This window comes from Episyrphus balteatus, chromosome 1 (assembly GCF_945859705.1).
Source record: "Episyrphus balteatus chromosome 1, idEpiBalt1.1, whole genome shotgun sequence".
NCBI lineage: Eukaryota > Metazoa > Arthropoda > Insecta > Diptera > Syrphidae > Episyrphus > Episyrphus balteatus.
In genome coordinates, this window is record NC_079134.1 from 90,908,808 (window position 1) to 90,920,867 (window position 12,060).

Here is a 12,060-nt window from a genome sequence, read left to right on the forward strand (position 1 = left end):
AGACTCTCAGTTCAGTTAAGCTTCCAAGTAAGTACAAGTGCGTGTTAAGTGTTTTATATTTTTAACGTTATAACCAAAATTCAAAAGTATCTCCTTTTTAAAAGTTATTACATTTTTTAACTTTTAAAATGACTTACGAACAAAAAGATAAATTTGTATTTCATTTACATAGGCGCAGGAACAAAAAATAATGGGAACACAGCCCGGAGATTAAAAAAAATTAATTTGAGGCATTTGCTCGCGAGACCGCAAAATTATTTGTTACGCTCTATCCATGGTTTTATCTTCCATCTAGCGTACATCAAATTTTATTGCATGGTGCTCATGTCATTCGCAATATGAGTTTGCCGTTGGGTAAATAAATAAGTAAATTTCATATAACCCAATAAAACTTATTTGGTTATTATATCTTTATTCACGGTCGAAGGTCAACTGTCAGAAGAAGCTGCAGAAGCATATAATAAAGAATATAGGCTAATGAGAAGAGACCACACCAGAAAAAATTCAAGAATAAATACCAACACGGATTTATTAAACATGCTTTTTGTATCTTCAGATCCTTATGTATCATCAATTCGGAAAACAACAATAAAAAAAGAAAAAAACTTAAAATGATGAAGTTTGTATATGACTTCTTTTTCAAATGAGGAAAATAATGAGAACTCAAATGTTAATACTGATAGTGATTCAGAAAAAATTATGAAAAAATAATCTTAAAAAAAGATGTTTTTATTTCAAAAGGGCAGTATTATTATCTTTTCATTATGCAGTCAGTCCATAAATCTCTCTTACCCTGACAAATACCTATAATCTCCAATCTTCTTACCCCCTCATGCAAAGAATTAACTTAATTTGATATAATAAAAATCAAATCTTAAAACAAGATTATAAGAATACATTAACATATTTTTATATGACAGTTTTAAATTGCACCTACCGAGATTGATACTTCTCTTTCAACCGAGCTTATTAACCCCTCAACCCTCTCACCCTTATTTTGTTTTCGATTTTCTGCATATACAAAATGTTAACAACGACCTTAAAAAGTAAATGCAGAAGAAAATAAGACCTTATATAGTATAGTCTTCTCAAACGAACTTTTGGCGCGCTAGAATCCCATTTCATCCCACAGTGCGGTGTGGCCAAGCCTTTATTCTTATCAATGTTTTTATAAGATATTGAGTTGTCTATGCTTTCATACACAATCATTTTTCTGGTTGTAAATGTAAACGGACAGTTATGTTTTCTCCTCTAAAATTAATATCGTTACCGTCTTGATCGCAGAGCTTAAGGCACAATGATGTTATTCGTTTGACGTTCACAGGTAAATAAATAACATTGCTTGGAACTTCTATGATCTTATAGCCAGGACTTACTTTAACAGAGAATTCATGTAAAATATGCGCCGATTGGTTATTGATGTACGTTCCATCTATGATATTACATTCAATGCGGATTGTATTAACTCTATTTATGTTAACATAGAGATCTGATTCATGAAGCAAGTTTGATTTCAACAACTTCTTACTAAACCCTAAAAGCGAACCAATAGAATTTGGTTTTGAAAAGTCAATATCTTCTGAACATAAAATTTCACATTTCAGATTGTTGTTGTTTGCCTTGATTTTGATTTCAGTTTTCCTTAATTGGTTTTTCTTTTTTTTATTTATTTCATTAATTCTCTTTTGTATTATATTGTTAATATCTTCAATTTCATATGAACCAATAGGAAAAGAAATAACACTATCACCGATACATAACATATTATTACTCTCATCCACATTTGGAATTGAATTATATGTTTGGAAATCTATAAGTCCATATACGTAATTAGATTTAAGCACTATTGGTGGAAAATACTGAGCATTAAGAGTTGACTCATTCCCACTTAAAGCAAGTGTTAACGACATGTTGATTAAAAGACAAATGACACATTTTTCATTTTCACACATCATTTTATTTATATATTTGATAACATTATTATAGTATAGTATTAAACATTTTTTTTTTTTTTTCAAAATTATTATATTCTAATTTTATTACAATATACATTACATTAAATTGAATTATATTATATACATTGCATTATATTTTATTATTGTAGTATAATATTAATAATTTCTTTTTTTATTTATAACATATACATACATATATATATATTAGACTGGGCCAAAAAAATAAAATATTTTTTTTTTGAAAGTTACTTCGAAAATCTTGTTCAGGATGATGAAAAAAAAATTTGGTGAAAATTTGAGCCGTTAAAAAAAAATTTAAGAGGTCTATCATCGGTGTTTTTTATTTTTATACATTGTTGAATCCAAAAATTTAATTTAATAAAAAGAATGATATAAGACGATGTTTAGTTTACAAAAGTTTTAATTCGAATGAATACTTTCTTGATTTTACAAATTACAATAGGTAGTTAACAAAATGAAAAATGATGTAGCAAATTTGATGTTGACAGGAATGACAATTTACACTGTACGACAAGCAGGTTTGATGGTTTTGTTGGATGTGTGTTTACACTGTAGAACTCCTCAGTTACATGGTGCAACATTCCTCCCCGGCTGTGAACGAAGTTCTCAAGTTGTTATAATTGTTTCTTCAGAATACTCATGAGCCATGAAACGATAGAAAAAACAATATTTAGTAAATTTATTACAATAATATGGTAATAGATTACGAAGACAAAAGAAAATCTCAGTTTGAATGACAAGAGTTCTACTACATTTTTCCAGTTTGTTTATGTTCCACAAACCACAAATCGGCATCGGTTGTAAATTTTTGTTTTTTTTTTTAATCGTTTTTGTTTCTCTTCGTACTTTTTTTAGTTTCGTGAAATATTTTTAATAATTGTGTTTAGTTATAAAATAAAATAAAAATTATAACGCGAAACAGTGAAATTTCAAGTTATTTTATACCAATTTATTCTCTTGTTCAAATGGATAGTGTTTTCATTCATCCCCCATTAAGTGCGTGTGTGTATTGTATTCCATTGAACAGGCATTAAGCCAGAAGTGTTTTTTTTTTTTTATTATTGTGAACTTATTTAAGTGTAAATTAATTATTGCAATTAAATTAAAATAAAATTGGCTGAGAAAACCCAGGTGAGTGATTTGAAATGTTTTATTAATTTAATTTCATTAATTTCATTGTATAGTATTTGTTGCTATTTGCGTTCTTATTTTGCTCCCATCTAATATACGTGTTTGTGTGTCGCCCATATGATACATGGGTTTGTGTGTCGTCCATTTAATACATGGGTTTGTGTGTCGTCACAAATTTCATTAATGGAATTTTCCGTTGTTGTTTTGAAAATAATATTCACCTATAGGGTGTTCATTTTTTGTATGAATTTTTGTTTGTTAAAATTTTAATAAAATTATTTTTTTTAAATCGAATTATTAGTGGACTGTAAATATTTGAATTTTGATTAATTAGATATGGTTATTGATTAGTTTAACAGGGTGTTTCGGTTTTTCGGTTAAAAAATTAATTTTTATTCTGATTTTGAAATTTGTTTGGAAAGTTTTTGTTGTTCGTCTGTTGTGATTTTTAAGTGAATTTAAAATATTTTATGGTGAATTAAATTGATTTGAAAGTGAATTAAATTTATTTGAAAGTGAATTAAATTTATTTTACTGCCTTTTTAAAGTTGTTTTATGTGAATTTGAAATTAAGTTTCGATGAATTAAAGTTGTTTTGAATAAAAATTCGGCGAATTAAAATTGTTTTTAGTGAAAATAAAATTATTTTTCGGAGAATTAAAATTGTTTTTATTGAAAATAAAATTATTTTTCGGTGCATTAAAATTAATTTCAGTGAAAACAAATTTATTTATCGGTTTTTTAAGTTTGATTTGAAATTATGTTGATGCGCTGACTGTGATTTTGACGTGAATGTGATTTATATGGCAAATCAATCTTTCGGTGACTGTGATTTAATTCGTGAATTATATGTTGTAGTGATAATATCATTGATTTGTGGTATTTAAGATTTTATGTGAGAATATTTTCAAATTTGTGTTTATTTGAAATAATTTATTTAATAATATTTCAAATTCAATTTCCTTTGATTTACTGTGATATTATGGAAATTTGTGAGTGTTGTAAAAATTTTGAATAATATCGAATGATTGAATTTGACCTTGGTTGATATTGATATATGAATGTTTGAATACTTCATTGTGAGTTTGTGAGCGATAGCGAGTGAGTGTATCGAAATTGATAGATTTTGTGAGCGATAGCGAGTGAGTGAGTGTATCGAAATTGATTGTGATTTTGTGAGCGATAGTGAGTAAATGAGTGAGTGAGTGTATCGAACTGATTATGATTTGTGAGCGATAGCGAGTGAGTGTAAGTATCGAAATTTGAGTGCGAATGGTTTGAGTGATTGAATTTTTAAAAATTTTGATATTGTCGAATATTTTGATTTTCTGTGAGCGACATATTGAGTGACTACTGATTTGTGAGTGACTAATATTCAATTTCAAGTTTGGATTTTCTGTGAGCGAATTTCGTGAATGATTATTATTTGTAATCTTGAATGAATAAGTACGATAATTTTGCATGAGTGTTTGTTAGATTTTCGTCCTTGGTTAGATAATAGCATTTTCGTCTGAGGTTTTGTTTGACGGTAGTAGGCATAATTTTGTAATTGGTCTTTTGAACTCTCCAGATTGCGTTCTAATTTTGACGACACGAGTAAGATCATCTTTTCCTGGTATTAACGATGTGATTCGTGCAAGGGCCCATTGTGATGGTGGCAAACGCTCATCTTTCAGCAAAACCAGGTCTCCGATTTTGGGCTGTGTTTCCGTTTTCAACCATTTCGGTCGTTGCTGAAGACGAGCTAAATACTCGCTGCTCCACTGCTTCCAAAAGGAGTGGACAGCAATTTGGATTTTATTCCACCTATCAAGGTTGGAAATCTTTTCTGCCAAGTCCGCTTCTGGTATTAGATGGGCCGATGTTCCAAACAGGAAATGTGCAGGCGTGAGAATTTCGAAGTCGTCAATGTTGTCGGAAACTGGACAAAGAGGTCTCGAGTTTAAACACGCTTCTATTTCGGTCAGAAGCGTGCTGAGCTCCTCGAATGTAAGGGTTTCATTTCTGACAACCCGTTTCAAGTGAAACTTTACGGATTTCACTCCGGCTTCCCATAATCCACCGAAATGGGGAGAAGCGGGAGGAATGAAGTTCCATTTGGTTCCGACGTTTGTTGTTGTTGTTGAGATATGCTGCCAATCTATTTCTGCAGCCTTCATCATCTTTTGGAGCTCAGTATTGGCGCCTACGAAGTTTTTGCCGCAGTCGCTGTATATTTCAGTGCAAACACCTCGACGTGCAGTAAACCTCCTGAATGCTGCCAAAAATGCCTGCGTGGTCATATCACTTACGGCTTCCAAGTGGACTGCCTTGGTGGATAAACAAACGAATATCGCAAAATATCCCTTGTGAACCTTGCCTCCGCGTCCTTTCCAGGCCTTAACTTCGATCGGTCCGGCATAGTCTACTCCGGTATGTGTAAATGGTCGGGAGACTCTGACACGAGCAGCTGGTAAGTTACCCATTAGTTGTTGCATTGGTTTGGCCTTAAATCGGAAGCAAATTACACAGTCATGAATATATTTTTTCACACTTCTCTTTAGATTGAAAATCCAATATTTGTTGCGAAGATAGGTGACCATTTGCTGGAGTCCACCATGGAGCGTTTTTTCATGTGCTTCTCTGACAAGCAACTTCGAAAGGACATGTTCTGGTTTTAAAATAACAGGATGTTGTTGTTCATATTGTAAATTTGAATTTTGAAGACGTCCTCCAACTCGAAGTATACCATTTCGGTCAATGAAGGGATGCAGTGCTCCAAAATGTTTCGATGATGATGGATTCTTGATAAGGTCCGAAATTTCTTCAGGAAACGTCACTTTTTGGGCAGCTCTGATACAGTTGGATGTTGCATATTGTAACTCGATAGTGGTAAGTGGTGAAATTATTTCCTTCATCGGGAGTTTTTTCAAGCAAAATCGTACAATCCTCCGGCAATAAGCGATGATTCGTACTAGTTTTCTAAAATCTGATGTTTTATGAAATAATGTTGAAACTCGATTTTCAGATTCTATGGCACAATGGATTTTTACTGGTCTCAATTCTTCTTCAGTTTCGTACGTTCTTGCTGGACTGGGAAAAGTAAATTTCCAGTTTGTTTGAAGATATTCTGGTCCTCGCCACCAAAGCGTGTTGGCTTTTAATTCTGATGGCGAAATTCCTCTCGATGCTAAGTCTGCAGGATTCAGTTTAGTGGGAACGTGATTCCAAATGTTTACGTTCGTTAACCTCTGAATTTCGGCCACTCTATTGCTAATGAATGTTTTCCACTTTGATGGTGGTGCAGCAATCCAACATAATGTGATTGTGGAATCTGTCCACGCGTATGTCTTCATCTGGCCTAATTGTAAAACATCTTTTACATGACATAAAAGACGAGCTAACATAACAGCCCCGCATAACTCAAGTCTAGGAAGCGAAACTGTATTAAGAGGAGCGACTCTAGTTTTGGACATAACAAGGTGAGTGTGAATTTTGTTGCTTCTGTTCAGAACTCTAAGGTAGACTACTGCCCCATATGCTTTCATAGAAGCGTCACTAAAACCGTGCAACTCTAACTCCAAATTTTCTTTTTCAGTACAAATCCATCTTGGTATTCGAATTTTTTCGAGACTTGGCAAATCTGCTCGTAAAGCAAACCATTCTCGTTGCAGATCGAGTGGAACAGGAACATCCCATGCTAAACCCTTTACCCACAATTTTTGCATAATAATTTTCGCAGAAATTACGCACGGAGAAATCCAACCAAGTGGATCGAAAAGCTTAGCAATGGTTGATAAGATGGTCCGTTTGGTAACTTCAGCTGTTTTGGATTGAGTCCACTGAAAAGTGAATGAGTCGCTTGCAGGAAGCCATTTAATGCCCAAGGTTTTTATGTGTTCTGATGAATCGAAAGGCAGCAGAAAATCAACTTCACGTTCTTGGGGTGCAATATTGATCAAAGCATCTTCAGAATTGCTCGCCCATTTGCGTAAATGGAAACCAGCTGATGATAGAAGGTGGTTGATTTCAGCTACTTTTTGTTGAGCTTCTTGTACTGAGTCTGCTCCGCTGACCAAATCATCAACGTACATATCGTGACGTATCATCTGGGCTGCCAATGGATATTTGTCCTTTTCGTCATCAGCAAGTTTGTTTAACGTGCGAGTAGCCAAATATGGAGCGGATGCTGTTCCAAAAGTGACGGTTTTTAATCGATATAGCTGCAGAGGACTCATCTTGTTGTCTCGCCAGTAAATCAGCTGATAAAAGGTATCTGGTTTTTTCATCTTGATCTGCCGGTACATTTTTTCGATGTCAGCCGTCAAGGTAATCTTGAATTTCCTCCATTTTAATATGATGTCCATTATATTTGATTGTGTTTTAGGTCCAACCAAAAGATGTTCATTTAACGAAGTTCCATTTGTAGTTTTAAAAGCAGCATCGAAAACTACCCTCAGCTTCGTTGTTGTACTGGATTCCTTGAACACGGCATGATGTGGCACAACATAGTGGAATGGAGATTGGAGAATTTCACCTTGGCTGACATCTACTTTTTCCATCTGATCGAGCTGAATATACTCGGACATGCACGCTGAGTACTCCTTCTGTAGTTGAGGATTGTTGTCGAATCTTCTTTCAAGCTGGAGAAATCTTCGCAGTGCTCCCTGTTGACTTGCTCCTAGTGCTGGTCGAACACCTTCTTTGAATGGTAGTGAAACTTCGAATCTTCCATCTGGCAAACGTCTGGTGTGGGTTTTGAAGTGCTCCTCACAAGCGATGTTTTCTGCAGTTTCTGGATTTTCAAATGGTGCTTCTTCGATTTCCCAAAATTTTCGAAACTGAGTATCGATATCAACAAGCTGCAGGTGGACACGGCAAGTTTGAATTGGCGCATTGCCAAAAACAATCCAACCGAGTTGAGTATTCTGAGCAATTGGTGCCACAGGCTCATTACCCCTAACAATTTCTGGCAAAACGACCTCAGCAAAGACACCACTACCTAGGAGCAAATCAACACTAGACGGCTTAAAGAAAGAAGGATCAGCTAAACACAAACCCTGAATGTGACCCCATTGATTAGGAAGCACTTCTCTGTTGGGAAGTAAACCAGTTATAGTTTTGAGAACAAACGCCCTAGCATCCGTTTCAAAAGAGGTATGTATAGATTTGATTTTCATATCGACAAAGTTGTGACACGAACCATTTTTGTTATTTCCCAATCCAGAGAATTCCATTAAGGTGCGACATTTTTTCAAACCAAGTTGTTGGACAGCTCGTTCAGTGATGAATGTTGATTCTGAACCAGGATCTATCAGCGCTCTCAAACTGATGAATTCTCCGTTGGCTGCTTATATTTGGATGACTGCTGTAGCAAGTAACACCACAGTGTTCGAAGGATTTGAGACGTGATAATTTTGAGAAGTGGTTGCTTGTCCACTATTTGGATTGAATGGTTTTGCATTTGGATTGATCGGGTTTATATTTTGATTATTATTTGAAGTACCAAATTGTGAATTTGAATTATTATTTGCAGCTGAATTCAAGTTAGAACCACTCGCTTGATTGACTTGTGAATTCTGAAAACCTTGGCTGGAACTAGAATTTTGATCACGCTGACTATTGTGCAACAGTGTGTGATGTTTCAGGTTGCAATAAAAACGCCGTTTTTCACTTGGACATTGAAAAGTTTTGTGGTTATAAGCTAAACAATTTTCGCAAACGCCTATCTGTTTTACATGTTTCAACCTTGCAGGAACATCCAGCTTCAAAAATGAGTGGCATGAACGAAGTGAATGCTGACCCTTGTGACAAACTGCGCAGCTATACTTCTCTTTTCTCACCGACTTCATATGCAACACCTTTGGTTTCAGTTTCGACTGTTCCTTTTTGCTGACAAACGACCTCTAAAGAACGAAACCTAGTTTCCAAAAAAGTTGAAAAATCTTTAAAGGTAGGTAGTTCTGTACTCAAACCTAACTTTTCTTCCCACATTTGTTGAGTTTTTGTTGGCAATTTTTGCAGGAGAGTGAAGACCACTACCATATCCCAACCATCTACAGGAACACCTAAATTCTTCAAAGCATGAAGCACCTCTGTTGACTTGTCTAACAGGCCCTTGATGGAATCTGCTGTTTCAACGCTGATTGTTGGCTGATCGAAAAAAGTTTTTAGCTGTGTGGTGACTAAGATCCGCTTATGGTTGTAACGCGTTACCAAAATTGACCATGCCTGGTCATAATTGTCATTGTTGACTTCAAGGTAATCTAACAACGAAGCTGCACTACCCTTTAAGCAAGATTTCAAATATGTTAACTTTTCTATTTTCGACAGAGATGAATTGTTATGAATTAGAGATACGAAGAGATCATGAAATGGACGCCAATTATTGTAGTCTCCATAGAACGTTGGGGGAGTTATCGCAGGAAGTTTTATTTCACGGTAGGTTGATGGTTTAACCTTGTTATTGATAAAAGATTCCCGGCGGTTATCGGATTTGGCACCATTTCTATCTTCATCTTTTAAATTCTCAGCGAATGCCAAACTATCTAACCTATCTAACTCACATGCTTTTGTAAAATGTATATCCAAAACACTCAATAATCCTAGCAAATAATTTTTAGTTTTCTTCTCAGATGTTAAATTGCTGAATTTCTCACTAAATTTATCAATTTGCGAACATGTTTTTTTGAAAATGTTTAAATCCTCTGAATCACCCATTTTAATACACTCAATATTATACGAATAATTAATTTAATCAATATAATAAAAGATTATTCACTCACTTTGATTTCCTTGATTAATCAGAATTTCGTTTTCAGGTATCTGGGACTCCGCAAAGCACTCAACAAAACGTATGTAGTATAATATTCAACTGCAACAGGCGATTCCAAAAATATGATACGGACGACAGTTATTGACAACGGTTCTGGATAACTGCTATGGACAACTGGACTTGAATAACGGCACTCAACAACGGCACTCAACAATCCCACTCAACAACGGCACTTAATAAATAACTGGATAGTGTACGGCTAGTTCCAACAGCAGTTTCTCGAGCTCACACAATGATATAAAAATAGGAATTGTCGCTTTATCCACTCTTATTTGCAATAAATTTTATTTGCATACTCACATCAATCGCTTTTTATTGATTTGTAATGATTTTTTCTGCTGGGAAAACAGGAACTCCGCTGAACAAATGCGCTGGACACATGCACGAATTCAAGAACAAAAACAGGAACTCCAATAAACAGATGTAGCAGCACGACAGTGAACATTTATATCACAGTCTTAATTGTAGAATATCACAGATTTTTTAATCACAGTACTTTTAAGCTTTTGGCTCGAATGGACCAAATGTTGAATCCAAAAATTTAATTTAATAAAAAGAATGATATAAGACGATGTTTAGTTTACAAAAGTTTTAATTAGAATGAATACTTTCTTGATTTTACAAATTACAATAGGTAGTTAACAAAATGAAAAATGATGTAGCAAATTTGATGTTGACAGGAATGACAATTTACACTGTACGACAAGCAGGTTTGATGGTTTTGTTGGATGTGTGTTTACACTGTAGAAATCCTCAGTTACATGGTGCAACATACATGATATGATGTTTTACAACAGAACTGCTAGACGATCAAAGTAAAAAAAATTTCTGTTCATTTTTTCTTATATAAAATTAAATTTCCTACAAAAAAGATCGAAATGAAAATTTTCGTCAGACGAGCCGTATTCGAGTAATTAAGCTTTTTAAATCGAAGTGTTTTTTCAATTTGCCTGTTTCACTTTGGAATTTTGTGATGAGCAAATAAGTGAATAGAAAAATAAAACCTCGACAGATTCTTATAGGAAATTTAATTCTCTACAAAAAAGGTCTCATAGTAATTTTCCCTAAATTGAGTTTTGAAGAAGTTATTCACGATTTAAATCGAGAAAAAAATTAAAAAATCAATTTTCAATTTCAAAATTTTCTAATTCACTGAAAATTCAATATTTTCAAATAAGCAAGATGTTTTCTTCTAGGGAATTAAACGTTCTATAAAAAGTTCCTTGGCAGCAAATTAATTGCTTTAACCGTTAAGTAGATATTCGTATCAAAACCAATGCCCACTGATTTCAATAGTTTTCTTATGACAAGTATGCATTTGCGATTTGAATACGATTATCTTCTTAGGGAAAATTACTTTGAGACCTTTTTTGTAGAGAATTAAATTTCCTATAAGAATCTGTCGAGGTTTTATTTTTCTATTCACTTATTTGCTCATCACAAAATTCCAAAGTGAAACAGGCAAATTGAAAAAACACATCGATTTAAAAAGCTTAATTACTCGAATACGGCTCGTCTGACGAAAATTTTCATTTCGATCTTTTTTGTAGGAAATTTAATTTTATATAAGAAAAAATGAACAGAAATTTTTTTTACTTTGATCGTCTAGCAGTTCTGTTGTAAAACATCATATCATGTATAAAAATAAAAAACACCGATGATAGACCTCTTAAAATTTTTTTAACGGCTCAAATTTTCACCAAATTTTTTTTTCATCATCCTGAACAAGATTTTCGAAGTAACTTTCAAAAAAAAAAAATATTTTATTTTTTTGGCCCAGTCTAATATATACTACATGTTTTATTTTCACGGTAAGGGATCATTGTCATTGGGTATATTTTTATGTCCCCAGGCAAGAGTGCTGATGTTATCTGCACATATAAATCTTTTTGTGTCCTTAAAAGTTAAAACTAAGAGCCAACTTGTTTAAATTTTGGGTGTAAATTGTATGTAATTTACTCCTAAAAGTTAACTATTTTTCATATCTATCAATTTTATTAATCATCTATTCGTAACCGTTTGGTGACAGATCTTTTGACTCCTTTCGCTTTTTGGACAGAATTAGCATTTTGTACAGTGAACGAGTACATTTTAGCTCTCAAACCAATTCCAACATTTTACTCCCACAGGTTTCGTCTT

General features: G+C 33.7%; 1 protein-coding gene across 1 annotated transcript; it reads right to left on the reverse strand.

The window, feature by feature from the left end:
- Nucleotides 1-4,597: 4,597 nt before the first annotated feature.
- On the reverse strand, nt 4,598-8,323 carry LOC129908416 (uncharacterized). Its single transcript, XM_055984879.1, has one exon. It carries the CDS (start codon nt 8,321-8,323, stop codon nt 4,598-4,600), a length of 3,726 nt encoding a protein of 1,241 aa, XP_055840854.1.
- Nucleotides 8,324-12,060: the final 3,737 nt, after the last annotated feature.

Bases quoted from the DNA above. Each gene is read 5' to 3' on its own strand.
- LOC129908416 (XM_055984879.1), bottom strand. From the start codon at position 8,323: ATGGAATTCTCTGGATTGGGAAATAACAAAAATGGTTCGTGTCACAAC.